This window comes from Corylus avellana, chromosome 10 (assembly GCF_965113065.1).
Source record: "Corylus avellana chromosome 10, dhCorAvel1.hap1.2, whole genome shotgun sequence".
Lineage (NCBI taxonomy): Eukaryota > Viridiplantae > Streptophyta > Magnoliopsida > Fagales > Betulaceae > Corylus > Corylus avellana.
In genome coordinates, this window is record NC_142499.1 from 734303 (window position 1) to 752614 (window position 18312).

The 18312-nt window shown below is 33.2% G+C and overlaps 2 protein-coding genes across 4 annotated transcripts; both read left to right on the forward strand.

The window, feature by feature from the left end:
* Positions 1-301: 301 nt before the first annotated feature.
* Positions 302-4059, forward strand: LOC132191630 (uncharacterized). 3 transcript variants are annotated; one of them, XM_088511186.1, is made up of 3 exons: positions 302-2541; positions 2626-3258; positions 3696-4059. In XM_088511186.1, the coding sequence occupies exons 1-3, from the start codon at positions 324-326 to the stop codon at positions 4055-4057; spliced, it is 3213 nt and encodes a 1070-aa protein (XP_088367312.1). In that variant the 5' UTR covers positions 302-323; the 3' UTR covers positions 4058-4059. The 3 variants fall into 3 exon arrangements, with proteins under 3 accessions (XP_088367312.1, XP_088367313.1, XP_088367311.1); XM_088511187.1 differs by having other exon boundaries at positions 302-756; positions 958-3258; XM_088511185.1 differs by having other exon boundaries at positions 302-3258.
* A 9401-nt stretch (positions 4060-13460) lies between these two features.
* Positions 13461-17200, forward strand: LOC132191558 (uncharacterized). Its single transcript, XM_059606651.2, has 2 exons — positions 13461-16395; positions 16839-17200. Exons 1-2 carry the CDS (start codon positions 13461-13463, stop codon positions 17198-17200), a joined length of 3297 nt encoding a protein of 1098 aa, XP_059462634.2.
* The last annotated feature ends 1112 nt before the right edge of the window (positions 17201-18312 follow it).

Genomic DNA, 18312 nt, shown 5'->3' on the forward strand with positions numbered 1-18312 from the left:
GAAAATGTTTAATCAAAATGATAAAAATGTAGTATGTAGTACATAGTATCACTCTATCTCATTTTCCTAACCTAGAATTATGAATGAAAATTAGTGTTCAGATTTGCCTAAATGTTGAGGGAACAATTATGTCTTCTCCTGTTTAAGAGCATTGACTATTGGATGACATGAAACGAGATTGAAGTTTTTCTTGGGCGATGAGATTAAAACACAACGCTTCACTTCCACTATAAAAGCCGCTTAACACCCATTCTTATTCCTACGCCTTCTTTTCTTGTAAACTCCATCCCTTCTCTCTGTCTCTCTCTGTTGCAAATACAGTCATGAAGCTAATAACAGAAAGGCCCTCCAATATTCTCCTGCTCTTGAGTTTTCTGTTAGTGCAGTACTCATGCATGCTTCAGTTTGCCCAATCTTCCACCACCAGCTTTACCGATCAAGCAGCTCTCATTGCCTTCAAATCTAAACTCACTTCCGGTCCAAACCAAACTGTCTTGGCTGCTAATTGGTCCACAGCTACAAACTTCTGCAATTGGAATGGCATCTCATGCAGCAGACGTAGGCAAAGAGTCACTGCCTTGAACATTTCTTACATGGGACTCCAAGGCATCATTTCTCCACATATTGGTAACCTCTCTTTCTTGGTTTATCTTAATCTACGCAACAATAGCTTTTTTGGTTCTTTGCCCCATGAGATCAGTCGCCTACATCGCTTGAGAATACTCCAGCTCTCATTCAACCAATTGGAAGGTAATATCCCTCCAACTTTGCATAATTGCCGGAATCTTCAACGAATACTACTTGAGGGAAACCATCTTACGGGTGCAATTCCATCAACCCTCGCCAACATGTTAGCATTAGAGGTGTTGGATTTGCAAGACAATAGCCTCACAGGTCCATTTCCTCTTGTCATCTTTAATATGTCCTCTCTGACCACAATTGCTCTTTCAAATAATCACATCTCAGGAACTCTTCCATTGGATCTGTGCAGCCATTGTCCTAATCTTCAACAGCTTGGCCTTTCAATCAACAAATTCAGCGGTCAACTCCCTTCACAAATGAACTACTGTAGAGAGCTTGTAGTCTTATCCCTATCATACAATAAATTTGATGGGAGTATTCCAAAAGGTTTTGGAAGTTTAGAGAAGCTTGCATTACTATATCTTGGAGGTAACATCTTAACCGGTAATATACCTCCTACCATAAGTAACTTGTCGAGGTTATTTGAATTTGCCATTGAAGAGAACAACATTCAAGGAAGCATTCCGAGTGATTTATGGCGCCTTTCCAATCTGGAGCAATTGCTTTTACAAGATAATTATCTCACAGGGACAATCCCCAAAGGCCTTTTCAACATCTCCTCTCTACAAATAATCTCCTTGGTTAATAATTCCCTATATGGCAATCTTCCATCAAATTCTGATTTTTCCTGCCCCAGTCTTGAACGTCTAGCTTTTGGTATCAACAAATTTAGTGGTCTCATCCCATCGTATCTTTCAAATTGTTCCAAGCTCGCCATATTAGATTTAAGTTCAAACACACTCTCTGGACCAATACCAAAAAGTCTTGGACAATTGAAATATCTCCGATTTCTTAATCTGGATGAGAATCAACTAACAGGAGAACCTGGAGATCAAGAGCTTAATTTCCTTTCATCTTTCTCTAATTGTAGAGTTTTGGAAGACCTGTCCATATCCTACAATCCCTTGGATATTATTGTTCCGGATTCTATTGGAAACTTTTCAACCACCCTTCACACCTTTCTTTTAGTTGAAAGCAAAATAAAGGGTCATATTCCTTTGAGTATAGGTTTCTTAAAAAACTTGACCTGGCTTGGGTTGGGAAATAACAATTTGACTGGAAATATACCGTCCACAATTGGGGGATTGGAAGCATTACAAAGATTAGAACTTGGTGGTAATAAAATTGATGGATTCATTCCAGAAGGCATATGTGAATTAAAGAACTTGGGCGAGTTAAATCTCTCACATAACAAAATCTCTGGATCCATTCCAAATTGCGTTTCAAACCTCAATCTTCTCCAAAAGCTATTCCTAGATTCTAATAAAATAGAATCATCAATACCAATAAATTTATGGAAACTTGAAACTCTATTGTTTTTGGATCTATCATCGAATTTTCTGGGTGGATATTTGTCTCCAAACATGAAAAAGTTGCATACTATTGAACACATGGATTTATCTCGGAACAAAATTATTGGAAATATTCCAAGCATCATTGGAGCATTTGAAAGCCTAAATTATTTGAATTTGTCAAAGAACTCATTTCAAGGAGAAATCCCACAATCTTTCAGAGACTTGAAAGGATTGGATATCTTAGATCTCTCTTACAATGATCTATCTGATGCAATTCCTAAGTCTCTTGAGGCACTTTCATATCTCAAATATTTGAATGTGTCTTTCAACAAGCTATCCGGAGAGATACCATCTAGCGGGCCTTTTGCAAATTTCACAGCTAAATCATTTTTAGGAAACAAAGCGCTTTGTGGGAATCCAATTTTTGGAGTTTTACCTTGTCCAAGTCTGAGCTCCAAAGGATCAAAGGTGAAACAGAGTCTGCTCAAATATTTTCTTCCTACCATTGCTTCAATTATACTCTGTCTAGCATTGGTCTATATGTTGAGAAGACATCGAGAAAGTAAAATACAGCTTCCAAGTTTATTTAGTACATTGTCTTTATCAAAGCATAGAATGGTATCATATCAAGAGCTTTGCCAAGGGACAAACAACTTTTGTGAAAGCAACTTGCTTGGAGATGGAGGTTTTGGTTCTGTTTACAAAGGCGTGTTACTTGACGGGACTGTTGTTGCTATTAAAGTTCTAAAATTGCAATTGGCCGGTGCTTTCAAAAGTTTCGATGCAGAATGCAAGGCCTTACGGACAATCCGACATAGGAATCTTGTTAAAGTCATAAGTACATGCTCCAACCCCGAGTTTAGAGCTTTAGTACTGCAATACATGTCGAACGGTAGCCTTGAAAGGTGGTTATACTCTTATAACTACTGCTTGAATCTTCTTCAAAGAGTAAACATTATGGTTGATGTTGCATCGGCGTTGGAATATCTCCACCACTGTCTATCAGAATCTGTGGTTCACTGTGATTTGAAGCCTACCAATATTCTTCTAGACGAGGACATGGTTGCACATGTGGGAGACTTTGGCATTGCAAAGATTTTGGCCGAAAACAAGGATGCTACACAAACCAAAACTCTTGGTACACTAGGCTACATTGCTCCAGGTACATAAATTCACCTCTACTTATTTTATTGGTATGAGAGTATCTAAAAATGGCAAATATCATGAACAACAATAGATGCTAGTTTCAAGAATACAAATGTAAATGAAAATTTTTGATGATTCAATTTTATATAGGCTTCATATTCATACGTTTATATTTGAATATGCACTACCAAGAAAAACTACACAAAATATGATTACTTAGCTGGTGGATATAATTACATATTTATTCAACTTATGCATCGATTGCTAATTATTCTAAAATACTTTTTAAAAAATATTTCTATCAAGGACAATCACGTTATATGCTTCTTGCTTACTAGCTTAATATGAAGTAATTCTAGATGAGTACAACCAATCCATATTTAGATGAGTTTATATATATATATATTGAATAACTAACTTAAAGACTTTTTGTATAATTGCGAGTGTGGATAGAGTATGGTTTTGAAGGAAAAGTCTCCATCAAAGGCGATGTTTATAGCTACGGTATAACATTGTTGGAGATGATCACAAGGAAGAAACCTACCGACAACATGTTTGAAGGAGAATTGACTATGAGGCAATGGATAAATGCATCACTTCCTGACAGAATGATGGAAGTTGTGGATGACGGTTTATTGAGAACAGAAAATGGAAGAGATGTAACTACCATGCAAAGTGTTCTATCATCCATCATGGAATTAGGCTTAAGGTGTTCTGAAGAGTTACCAAATGAAAGAGTCGATATCAAAGATGTGCTTGTGAAACTTCAAAAAATTAAACTGGCACTTTCTGAAAACAAAAATCGGGGTATCTGATATCTTTTATCTATGTTTTATTTGGTTTGTCTTTTTTATTTCTTAAAGTACTTTCAAGTGCTGTGTTTTATGTTTGTATGACTTTTCACGTTTAAATAAATAGCCTGAGATTTTCTAACATCTTTCTCTTTACTCATTTCTCATATTTTTTTCGTCTTACATTTCTTATTGAGATCATGTATCAAATTTACTCAAGGTTTATTCTTTATGCTTCACAGGTACTAAATTAATATAATCTCAAACGCCAAAAAATTAATATGACCAATTTACTGACTTATATATGTACATATATATGAACTTAAAAAAATAAAAATAAAAAATAAAAAATTAGAGAAGCCTACATCCATATGTTAAAACAAAATCCTCATTTATCATAAAAAATTTATATCTTTATAACGCCTTGGTAAGATAAATGGTCCGATAGCAAGGGTTGAAGAATGGCTGCTATGACTCGATTTAGAACATCAACTACTATAGCCGAAACGTAAACATCTTGATTAAAAGAATGCTCCAACAGTGAAGCGTGTGTTCCATCCGGCAATCACTCCAAATTTAGTCACTCTTTAAGGAAGAGTGGTCCTTTTGGAAGTAACTGATTTCTTTAGCAAGTTTCCTATCTATTGGCCAGTTTAGTGTTTTTCTCCCGCTCATCAATTAAAAAACTTGAAGTTGCTGGCAAACTAAAAGCTCACGAAATCGGCTAATTATATCACCTAAGAAGCTTCTACGTTAATTCAAGCTAAGTGAACACAGAAACGAGCTTTGAGCTTTCAAAATTAAAGAAGGAGATCATAAAGCTATCAATTTTCAAATATAAAAAAAAGGAAAAGTTGATCTTTTGGTACATATATGGTATCTCAACACGAAAAGCATGCTTATTATATATTAATTAAACAACTTTTTTATTTGAACAAGTGGAATATTTAAAGGTTATATATATACTAAACCCAGACATAAATTCAATTTTCAAATAAGTGAAGGATTATTATAACCATTCCAAAACTAAAAGTAACAAATAAAGACTAAAGAGGGTACGTAGGTTGGTTTTCCTTTCTTTAATCTGAAAAAAAAAAAAAAAAAACATTTTGAATTCGAATGTAATAAATAGTAATTTTACATAATATTAATTAGTACTAACGTTTGGAATTCCAACAACACACCAAATAACATCAAAAGTATTGACTTTAAAAGATTAATGTTTTTTTACTTGGAGAACTAATTGATTAATGTTGCGGGTAAAACAAATTAACAAGCATACTTTCGAAGAAATGATTTACACCGAGCAATCAAAGTTTTGATAAGCGGTGATTTAATAATTAGGCATTAAAATACTAAATTAAATAATGAAGTTTTTTTTTTTTTTTATTAACTCAAACAGATAAATTTATCTACTATTTGACTTGTGTGGTCTCCCGTCGTTGTCGTTGTCGGTAAAGAAAGGTGTGCTTTTTTTTTTTTTTTTTTTTTTTTTTCTAATCAAAGAAAGGTGTGCCTAGGGGTGCAAAGGCGGGCGGTTTTTAACAAAAACCGCCCGCTAACCGCTAACCGCTATAACCGCCAACCGCCTAACCGCCTAACCGTTTAACCGCATTAACCGCTAACCGCCTAACCGCCATAACCGCCTAGCGGTTAGCGGTTAGCGGTTATTGGGTCTACTAACCGTAACCGCTAACCGCTAACCGCCTTTTTATATAATATATTTTTATAATTATACATATAACATAATCACTTGATCATTAAATCACAATTTTTTTTTAAAAATAATTAAATCACAATTTAAGTATTAATATATTATTACTATAATTTATATGATTATATCATATAATCACTTGATCATTAAATCACAATTTTTTTAAAAAAATAATTAAATCACAATTTGAGTATTAATATATTATCACTATAATTTATATGATTATATCACATGAGATTGATTATTAAATCATTTGATTATATAATAACAAATTATACATATATAATATGACATAACTCATAAGTATACTAATTCATACTAATACAACAATTAAATATCTAGAGATTTATTTCCAATGTATGTTATAAACCTATAAGTCTATATAAGTCTACATATGTATATGAATAATATAAATGTATAATATCAATAGTTAATCATATGATTCAATGACAATTCAAATACTTTATTCAAGACTTCAAGTGAATCATATTATTAATGTACAATGATGATATGATTCGTATAATATCAAATTAAGTAATTGACATTGGATTAAACAATGACCAATGTGTTACTTATAAACATAATTTAAGTATTAATGTATTATCATTATAATTTTAGTAATTTATATATTATCACTATAATTGATATGATTATATCACATGATGACTTGATCATTAAATCATATGATTATATAATAATAAATAATACATATATAATATGACATAACTCATAAGTCATAAGTCTACAAGTTAATCATATGATTCATGTACAATGATAATCACAATTGATTCAATTGAATTAAACAATATGTTACTTATAACTACAAGTCTACAATTTAATTAAAGCATTATTAGATACTTTAGGAATTTAGGATTTAGGAGTTTGAACATTACCATTTTCCATTAGATATTAAGTTCAATTCAAAGAAAAAAGATTATAAGTAAATATGATAAGAATTTAAATAATTAATCATATGAATCATATGATATAATTTAATGAGACTATATGATTATATAATATCAAATTAAGTAATTGACATTAGATTCAACAATGTGTTACTTATAATCACAATTGAAGTATTAATGTATTTTTTGAACATTTTTTAGAAAAAGAAATTTAACCATTTTTTGAAAGAAAAAAAAAAGAAAATTAACAATTTTGAACAATTTTGAATTATATATATATATATATATATATATATATATATATATATATATATAATTGCTTATAGTTATATTATATGCATATTGAATAATATAAATGTATAAGATAAATATTTAACTATATGATCCAATTACAATTCCAATACTTAATCAATTATTCATGTACAATGACAATGACAATGTGATTCATATAATATCAAATTAAGTAATTGACATTGGATTAAACAATGTGTTACTTATAACTACAATTGAAGTATTTTTGTTTGTTTGTAAGTTTATAAGATAAACACTTAATCATATGATCCAATGACAATTCAAATATTTATAGCAATTGGGCCCAAGAAGATATTAAAAATACAAGAAAAAAAAATGAGGGTAAAAAAAAGCCCAAAAAAAAAAGCCCAATTTTAAAAAAGCGGTTAGCGGGCGGTTATCTATTTCACTAACCGCTAACCGGCCACTAACCGCTAACCGTTAACCGTTAGGCGGTTAGCGGTTGCGGTTAGTGAAATTTACTAACCGCTAGGGCGGTTACGGTTAGCGGTTATTGCCACTAACCGCTAACCGTAACCGCCTTTGCACCCCTAGGTGTGCCTAGTACACGCTGAATGTACCTTGCATTAAGAAGATCCAAGACCATAATATACAGCTTCTTAGCTTCTTTTTTTCTTTTTTTTTCTTTTTTTCTTCTTCTTCTTTTTACTTGGCCTAACATGTGTAAGTGTTAGATTTAAACGATAATGTTCTGCTCATTCTTCGCATCATGTGTAAATCAAGTATTGACAAAGAAACGCATACTTTCAAAGTTTGAAAACGTTTCTTTTGATGTCTCTCAATTAATTGAGGTGAGAAGGGAACAATGTTTTTGTGCAAAGGAGGAGTCCACAAATGATACTAATGGAATTTATGATGCTTTTAAGATTGTGATTTAGTAAGAATAATGTATTTTTTAAAGATATCTAATGTGTTTGTTATTGCGATTTAAAAAGTACTTAATCTAAAAATTGAATATATATATATATATATATATATATATATATATATATATTAAAATTATGATTTCGCATAATAAATATTTGATAAAACAGTACTTTTTAATATGTTTTATCAAACACATTTATAATTTCAAAAAATAACAATTTTAAAAATACAATTTTTAAAATTGCAAATATTAGAACCGAAATCTCAAAAGAACCTTAAATTAATGAGCCAATTTCATTCAAATACCGGGGGAGAGTACGAGTGTGAAGTGTTAGGAAAATGGCCAAACCTATTATAGGCCCAAAACAGAATGCTGGTCCACCGAAAAAAATAAATAAATACAAGTATACAACGTACAGGAAGCTCCCATTTACTGCCCTTTTTCAAAATTTAATGATAGAATGCTGGTGCTTATATATAGACCAAATATAAGAGCTATGTTTGGCAAGAGCCAGGTCCTGTACTGTAGCTGTAGCTGGAACGGCACTGTTTCAGCTACAGTGCAATCTGACATGAACAGTATTAAATTTGACTTTGTAATTTTTTTTTTTTTAAAAAAAAACAAAGTATTAAAATTGGCCAATACTGCCAAAAATTGCTGCACGCTTCACGTGAATTTTTTTTTTTTTTTCAAAGCAAAATATTGAAAAAAAAAAAAAAAAAAGGAGGGAGGAGAATGATGGGGTGGTTCCAGCCACCCCTTGGCCAAAATGGGGTGGCCGGACCACCCCATTTTTGGCCATGGGGGTGGTCGAACCACCCCCAGATCGGCCTGGGGGTGGCTCCAGCCACCCCCTTGGCCAAAAATGGGGTGGTCCGGCCACCCCATTTTGGCCAAGGGGTGGCTGGAACCACCCCAACGTTTTCCTCCCTCCTTTTTTTTTTTTTTTTGGCCACCCCATTTTTGGTCAAGGGGTGGCTGGAACCACCCCATCGTTTTCCTCCCTCCTTTTTTTTTTTTTTTTTTTAATTAATATTTTGCTTTGAAAAAAAAAATTTTAAAAAAAAAAAATTCACGTGAAGCGTGCAGCAATTTTTGGCAGCATTGGCCAATTTTAATACTTTGTTTTTTTTTTTTAAAAAAAAAATATATATATATATATATATTACAAAGTCAAATTTAATACTGTTCATGTCAGATTGTACTATAGCTGGTATTACAAAGTCAAATTTAATACTGTTCATATCAGATTGTACTATAGCTGGAACAGTACGTTCCAGCTACAGTGCGGGGCTTTCCCTTGCCAAACATAGCTAAGACTTCCCAATCACAAAGCCAATTGTTGAAAGGAATATCTCCATAGTAGACACCATGCCGGCATAGGTAAGCTTTTCTCGCTTTTATTTATTTTTGGTTTATGGGTCTGGATTTCTCGCCAACTATTTTTCTTGTTGCAGCAGACATGGCAATTTGGTCCCTCAATTAAGTTTTCCTTCAACCCCCATTTTCTGTGTGTTTTCTCAGCCTGATTTTCTGAATGGATTTAACGAAATGAAGCGATGAGGGTTTTGCACTGCCTCAAATCAGCTCTCCATCTCTCAAGAAAATCGGTTGTTTGACAACAAGAAAAATAGTCGACGAGAAGATTTTTGTGTTTCTCATTTTAAAAGTTTAAATTGATAAGAAGAATTAAATTTAATCATTTAATAATTTTTAAGCTATTTTTTCTTGTACGTACTATAGTCACGTTCAAGTAAAATCGCTACCAAATAAAAGCAGCCATAAATTCCTAGTAGGATTAGTATAAGATTTGTAATCCCAGTAGGTTTAGGAATTGGGTGTTCCAGTACAAGCCTAATTCTTAAATAATTGCTTATATAAACGCACAAGTGCTCAATGAAAAATATGAAAAGATTATTAATTATTAGATTATTCATCTCTTGAGTTGATTAAAAGGTTGGCAATACCCTAATTATCCACAAACCAATTACATTTTCACAAACACGTCCTACGCAATTTCAAGAACTGGGCCATCTCCCTTTATTTCTTCCTTGTCATCATCTCCCTTGGCAGGAATTACTTGGTCACTTGAAGATGAAGTGACAATGCCAACTGTTTAAGAGGCCGGAAAAAAAACCCACAACTTCAATTTCCACCTACATGGAAAAAGAGTAGAGCCTTGTGCGCACTAACTAAATAATTGGGCTGCTTGTTTTGAAAAATGTAAAACATGGCATAGATGATATATATATATATATATATATATATATATATATATATATATATCACCATTTGAGTGTGGTCCACAGAGACGAAAAAATAAACATGACAAATATAGACGAAAAAATATATATCACCATTTTAAAAAACAAAGATTTATAAAAGAGTGTCTTATCTATTCCTGCCCCATCAAGCTGCTGAAGTTTCAGACTTTCATTTTAGCATCGAATTGCAAATTCTGTATATATATACAGTGAGTGCGACTAATAACTTTTTTTTATTTATTATAAAACTCACCTCACCTCACCTGTTTTTAAGAAGTAGTTTAATCAGTTATGGATCATAATTCATGAAGCGAAAATTACTAGTTCGAATTTCCCTCTCATTCCCTTGTGTGAACATGTTAAAAAAAATAACTCACCTTACCTTCAACGTACAACACACAATCAAGATTATCCTTGTCACGAATGTTGGGGGGTGAGTGATTGAGGAAGTGTCGGCAACTAGAGAAAAATAAAATAAAATAAAATAATAAGAAGAACAGAAAATGAGAAAGTGGTCGTTCAAAGTAGGGTGAGTTTATTTAATAAGAAATTAAAGATGCTTAATGATTTTCCCACTATCATAAAAGTAATAATAATCTCATCCTTCATTATTCACACACTCAATCATACATCCTCATCCTTCACTATTCACACACTCAAAATGACAACACTATGAAATAAAAAATAAAAGAAAGAAACTATCACACGCAACTACTCTCATTTCCTTATCTTTTCCCCCCACATACTCCCTCAAAATGACAACACTATGAAATAAAAAATAAAAGAAAGAAACCATCATACGCAACTACTAAATCAAACGAACACTTTTTGAAAACAAAAATGTAGTGTCTGATATCTTTGATCTTTGAAAACATCTTAGAATTAGGTATTTTTTTTATGGTTTTTGTCCTTTAAATTTCTTAAAGTACTTACAAGAGGTATGTATGTTTAATTTGTTTGACTTTTCATGTTTAAATAAATGGATTTTCTAACATCTTCCTCTTGACCCTTTTGTCATATATATATTTTTTTTTCTCTGTTCGCTTCTCATTAAGATGAGTTTCTATATAACATGGAACTAAGAAGCTTCATATTTAACATTATTTGGCTTTAGAAATACTAGCCTATAACCCACCCTATGCACGGAGTTTTATAATTATCATTTAATTTTGAAAAATCTTTTATATCATAGTAAAATCCATCTATGAAAAATTAATGAACCAAACCTAAACACAAAGGCATGTATAAAAATAAAAAACAAAAACATTTAAAGAAAAAACTGTGTATTTCGGATATCTAAATGAAAAGAATATAATTAATACATATCGAACATTTCTTCTCCATACTTGGATTCAAACACTTTAAATGATTTTTAATCTCAATTAGGAACTCACAGAAATTCTTCACCTAACCTCATTTACCATTCGTTACACAATCCTCAAAAAACACAACCACACGCCAATACACAATCAGCATCGAAACATGCCCAAACATCAGCATCAATTAACTAATTTAACCTCTGTTTGGTTGCCTAGAAAACTCTAATAAACTTTAGAGAGATAAAAATATTTTACCACATGTTACGGCAAAAGAATGCAGTTTTCTTTCTTCCAGAACACAACAGCCTTTTTTTTTTTGATTCTTCTTCTTCTTCTCTTTTTTACTTGGCCTAACATGTGCAAGTGTTAGATTTAAACGATAATGTTTTGCTCATTCTTCGCATCATGTGTAAATCAAGTTTTGTAAATCAACATTCAAAACTACCCTGTATGTAAATTCATTCGGCCGACAATCATTCTGTACCATTTTAGAGAAGAGAAGAATGGCCTTGTCAACCATGCGACCCTTAGCAAGTGCCTCCATCATAGTATTAAAAGAAATCAAATTTGGAGCAAAGCCCCTTTGCTAGCATTTCCTGAAAGAGTGCCAGTGACTCATCGGCTTTACCAATCTTTCCATTCATTCTGATCATAATTGTGTATGTAAACTCATCAGGCTCACAATGCTTCCTTTTCATGTCTTCAAAAGCCCTGTAAGCCTAGCCAACCTGTCACGATGCTTCCTTCTCCTAGTGTTCTCCCAACTGTTATATGGAATAGGATCCTCTCCAGTCCATTTTGGATTTGAGAATATCCAGTTCATGGCTAGGATTTATTCTTAAAAATCCTAAAGCCATAAGTAGGACACCTGTCCACTAACTAAAAATAATAATAAAATATTATTTTATATTTAAATAAAAATAAATAATAAAATATTAAGGGGTGGCCGGACCACCCTAGTTTGGGGATGGTTTGGCTTCAGCCACCCCAGACCGGCCGTCTGGGGGTGGCTTCGGGGGTGGTTCGGCCACCCCCAAGGGCCAAACAATTTTTTTTTTTTTTTTTTTTTTTAGATTTGACCCTTGAGGGTGGCCGGACCACCCCCAATGGCCATGGGGTGGCTGAAGCCAAACCATCCCCAAACTGGGGTGGCCTTAATATTTTATTATTTTATTATTTATTTTTATTTAAATATAAAATAATATTTTATTATTTTTTTTAGTTAGTGGACAAGTGTCCTATTTATAGCTTTAGGATTTCTAAGAATAAATCCTAGCCATGAACTTGATATTCTCTAATGCAAAATGGACTGGAAAGGATCCTATTCCTGTTATGTGGCTTTTAAAATTACCAATAAATTAAAAGTCAATCATGATAATATTAAATTCAATGGTAATTTTAAAAGTCACATCTCAGTTGGGAAAACACTAGGAGAACACATTGCATTTCCCTTTTAAAAAATAGCGATTTTAAAAACACAATTTTTAAAATTGCATTTATTGAAACCACAATTCCAAACCTTAAATTAATTAGATTAGCCAATTTCGTTTAAAAACAGGAGAGACTACGAGTGTATGAAGTGTTCGGAAAATGGCCAAACCCATTATAGGCCCAAAACAGAATGCGTCCACCGAAAAAATAAATATATAAAACAGGAAGCTCCCATTTACTGCCCTTTTTCAAAATTTAATGATAGAATGCTGGTGCTTATAGACCAACTATATATAAGACTTCCCAATCACAAAGCCAATTGATGAAAAGGAATATGCGTGGGTTAGACTTCCAAGTGACATTGCGAATTGTTTAAGAGGGAAAAACCCACAACCTCAACACTTGATATCATCATTTAATTTCCCTTCAATTTCCACTCATATAGAAGAAAGAGTAATTAAAGTCTTGTGCGCCACTGCAACGCTGGTTGCCACCAACTCACCAAAACACAATGCTTCACTTCCACTATAAAAGCAGCATCCCTACGCCTTGTTTTTCATAAACTTCAGCCCTTCTCTATCTATTTCTCTCTCTCTGTTGCAAATACAGTACTCATGAAGCTAATAATAGTAAGGCCCTCCAATATTCTCCTGCTCTTGAGTTTTCTGTTACTGCAGTACTTGTGCATGCTTCAGTTGGCCCAATCTTCCACCACCAGCTTTACCGATCAAGCAGCTCTCATTGCCTTCAATTCTAAACTCACTTCCGGTCCAAACCAAACTGTCTTGGCTGCTAATTGGTCCACAGCTACAAACTTCTGCAATTGGATTGGCATATCATGTAGCCGACGCAGGCAAAGAGTCACTGCTTTGGTCCTTTCCTACATGGGGCTCCAAGGCACCATTTCTCCTCATATTGGTAACCTCTCTTTTCTGGTTTATCTCAATTTACGCAACAATAGATTTTTTGGTTCTATGCCTCATGAGATCAATCGCCTACATCGCTTGAGAATACTCCAGCTGTCATCCAACCAATTGGAAGGTAGCATCCCTCCAACTATGCATAATTGCCGGAATCTTCAACAAATACGACTTGCGGGAAACCATCTTACGGGTGCAATTCCATCAACCCTCGCCAACATGTTATCATTAGAGGTCTTGTATTTGCAAAACAACAGCCTCACAGGTCCATTTCCTCTTGTCATCTTTAACATATCCTCTCTAACCGCAATAGGCCTTACAAATAATCAAATCTCAGGAACTCTTCCAATGGATCTATGTAGCCACTGTCCTAATCTTCAACTACTTTATCTTTACTTGAACGAGTTCAGTGGTCAACTCCCTTCTCAAATAAACCATTGTAGAGAGCTTGTAGTCTTAGACCTATCATACAATAAATTTGTTGGGAGTATTCCAAAAGGTTATGGGGGTTTAGAAAAGCTTGAATTCCTATATCTTGGAGGTAACGACCTAACCGGTAATATACCTCCTACCATAAGTAACTTGTCGAGGTTATTTGCATTTGGCATTGAGGAAAACAACATTAAAGGAAGCATTCCGAGTGATTTATGGGGTCTTTCTAATCTGGAAGAATTGAATTTAGGAGAGAATTATATCACAGGGACAATCCCCCAAAGCCTTTTCAACATGTCCTCTCTACAAGAAATCTCCTTGGTTAATAATTCCCTATATGGCAATCTTCCATCAAATTCTGAATTTTCCTGCCCCAGTCTTGAACTTTTAACTTTTGGTCTCAACAAATTTAGTGGTCTCATCCCATCACATCTTTCAAATTGTTCCAAGCTCGTCTTATTAGATTTAAGTTCAAACATACTCTCTGGACCAATACCAAAAAGTCTTGGACAATTGAAATATCTCCGATTTCTTAATCTGGATGAGAATCAACTAACAAGAGAACCTGGAGATCAAGAGCTTAATTTCCTTTCATCTTTCTCTAATTGTAGAGTTTTGGAAGAACTGTCCATATCCTACAATCCCTTGGATATTATTGTTCCGGATTCTATTGGAAACTTTTCAACCACCCTTCACACCATTGATTTAGTTGAAAGCAAAATAAAGGGTCATATTCCTTTGAGTATAGGTTTCTTAAAAAACTTGACCTGGCTTGGGTTGGGAAATAACAATTTGACTGGAAATATACCGTCCACAATTGGGGGATTGGAAGCATTACAAAGATTAGAACTTGGTGGTAATAAAATTGATGGATTCATTCCAGAAGGCATATGTGAATTAAAGAACTTGGGCGAGTTAAATCTCTCACATAACAAAATCTCTGGATCCATTCCAAATTGCATTTCAAACCTCAATCTTCTCCAAAAGCTATTCCTAGATTCTAATAAAATAGAATCATCAATACCAATAAATTTATGGAAACTTGAAACTCTATTGTTTTTGGATCTATCATCGAATTTCCTGGGTGGATATTTGTCTCCAAACATGAAAAAGTTGCATACTATTGAACACATGGATTTATCTCGGAACAAAATTATTGGAAATATTCCAAGCATCATTGGAGCATTTGAAAGCCTAAATTATTTGAATTTGTCAAAGAACTCATTTCAAGGAGAAATCCCACAATCTTTCAGAGACTTGAAAGGATTGGATATCTTAGATCTCTCTTACAATGATCTATCTGGTGCAATTCCTAAGTCTCTTGAGGCACTTTCATATCTCAAATATTTGAATGTGTCTTTCAACAAGCTATCCGGAGAGATACCATCTAGCGGGCCTTTTGCAAATTTCACAGTTAAATCATTTTTAGGAAACAAAGCGCTTTGTGGGAATCCAATTTTTGGAGTTTTACCTTGTCCAAGTCTGAGCTCCAAAGGATCAAAGGTGAAACAGAGTCTGCTCAAATATTTTCTTCCTACCATTGCTTCAATTATACTCTGTCTAGCATTGGCCTATATGTTGAGAAGACATCGAGAAAGTAAAATACAGCTTCCAAGTTTATTTAGTACATTGTCTTTATCAAAGCATAGAATGGTATCATATCAAGAGCTTTGCCAAGGGACAAACAACTTTTGTGAAAGCAACTTGCTTGGAGATGGAGGTTTTGGTTCTGTTTACAAAGGCGTGTTACTTGACGGGACTGTTGTTGCTATTAAAGTTCTAAAATTGCAATTGGCCGGTGCTTTCAAAAGTTTCGATGCAGAATGCAAGGCCTTACGGACAATCCGACATAGGAATCTTGTTAAAGTGATAAGTACATGCTCCAACCCCGAGTTTAGAGCTTTAGTACTGCAATACATGTCGAACGGTAGCCTTGAAAGGTGGTTATACTCTTATAACTACTGCTTGAATCTTCTTCAAAGAGTAAACATTATGGTTGATGTTGCATCGGCGTTGGAATATCTCCACCACTGTCTATCAGAATCTGTGGTCCACTGTGATTTGAAGCCTACCAATATTCTTCTAGACGAGGACATGGTTGCACATGTGGGAGACTTTGGCATTGCAAAGATTTTGGCCAAAAACAAAGATGCTACACAAACCAAAACTCTTGGTACACTGGGCTACATTGCTCCAGGTACATAAATTCACCTCTACTTATTTTGTTGGTATGAGAGTATCTAAAAATGGCTAATATCATGAACAACAATAGATGCTAGTTTCAAGAATACAAATGTAAATGAAAATTTTTGATGATTCAATTTTATATAGGCTTCATATTCATACGTTTATATTTGAATATGCACTACCAAGAAAAACTACACAAAATATGATTACTTAGCTGGTGGATATAATTACATATTTATTCAACTTATGCATCGATTGCTAATTATTCTAAAATACTTTTTAAAAAATATTTCTATCAAGGACAATCACGTTATATGCTTCTTGCTTACTAGCTTAATATGAAGTAATTCTAGATGAGTACAACCAATCCATATTTAGATGAGTTTATATATATATATATATATATTGAATAACTAACTTAAAGACTTTTTGTACAATTGCGAGTGTGGATAGAGTATGGTTTTGAAGGAAAAGTCTCCATCAAAGGCGATGTTTATAGCTACGGTATAACATTGTTGGAAATGATCACAAGGAAGAAACCTACCGACAACATGTTTGAAGGAGAATTGACTATGAGGCAATGGATAAATGCATTACTTCCTGACAGAATGATGGAAGTTGTGGATGACGGTTTATTGAGAATAGAAAATGGAAGAGATGTAACTACCATGCAAAGTGTTCTATCATCTATCATGGAATTAGGCTTAAGGTGTTCTGAAGAGTTACCAAATGAAAGAGTCGATATCAAAGATGTGCTTGTGAAACTTCAAAAAATTAAACTAGCACTTTCTGAAAACAGAAATCGGGGTATCTGATATCTTTTATCTATGTTTTATTTGGTTTGTCTTTTTTATTTCTTAAAGTACTTTCAAGTGCTGTGTTTTATGTTTGTATGACTTCTCATGTTTAAATAAATAGCCTGGGATTTTCTAACATCTTTCTCTTTACCCTTTTCTCATCTTTTTTTCTTCTTACATTTCTTATTGAGATCATATATCAAATTTACTCGAGGTTTATTCTCTATGCTTCACAGGTACTAAATTAATATAATCTCAAACGCCAAAAAATTAATATGACCAATTTCCTGACTTATATATATATATGAACTTAAAAAAATAAAAAATAAAAAATTAGAGAAGCCTACATCCATATGTTAAAACAAAATCATCATTTATCATAAAAAAAATTATATCTTTATCACGCCTTGGTAAGATAAACGGTCCGTTAGCAAAGGTTGAAGAATATATGGCTTCTATGACTCGATTTAGAACATCAACTACTGTAGCCGAAACTTAAACAACTTGATTAAAAGAATACTCCAACAGTGAAGTGTGTTCCATCTTGCAATCACTCCAAATTTAGTCACTCTTTAAGGAAGAGTGATCCTTTCGGAAGTAGCTGATTTCTTTAGCAAGTTTCCTATCTATTGGCAAGTTTAGTGTTTTTCTCCCGCTCATCAATTAAAAAACTTGAAGTTGCTGGCAAACTAAAAGCTCACGAAATCGGCTAATTATATCACCTAAGATTAAGAAGCTTCTACGTCAATTCATGTGAACACAGAAACGAGCTTTGAGCATTCAAAATTAAAGAAGGAGATCATAAAGCTATCAATTTTCAAATATAAAAAAAGGAAAAGTTGATCTTTTGGTACATATATGGTATCTCAACACGAAAAGCATGCTTATTATATATTAATTAAACAACTTTTTTATTTGAACAAGTGGAATATTTAAAGTTTTATATATATACTAACCCAGACATAAATTCAATTTTCAAATAAGTGAAGAATTATTATAACCATTCCAAAACTAAAAGTAACAAGTAAAGACTAAAGAGGGTAGGTTGGTTTTCCTTTCTTTAATCTGAAACAAGAAAAAAAATAACATTTTGAATTCGAATGTAATAAATAGTAATTTTACATAATATT

Bases quoted from the DNA above. Each gene is read 5' to 3' on its own strand.
- LOC132191630 (XM_088511185.1), top strand. From the start codon at position 324: ATGAAGCTAATAACAGAAAGGCCCTCCAATATTCTCCTGCTCTTGAGT. The intron at 3,259-3,695 runs GTACATAAATTC...GAGTGTGGATAG, and splicing joins ACTAGGCTACATTGCTCCAG to AGTATGGTTTTGAAGGAAAA.
- LOC132191558 (XM_059606651.2), top strand. From the start codon at position 13,461: ATGAAGCTAATAATAGTAAGGCCCTCCAATATTCTCCTGCTCTTGAGT. The intron at 16,396-16,838 runs GTACATAAATTC...GAGTGTGGATAG, and splicing joins ACTGGGCTACATTGCTCCAG to AGTATGGTTTTGAAGGAAAA.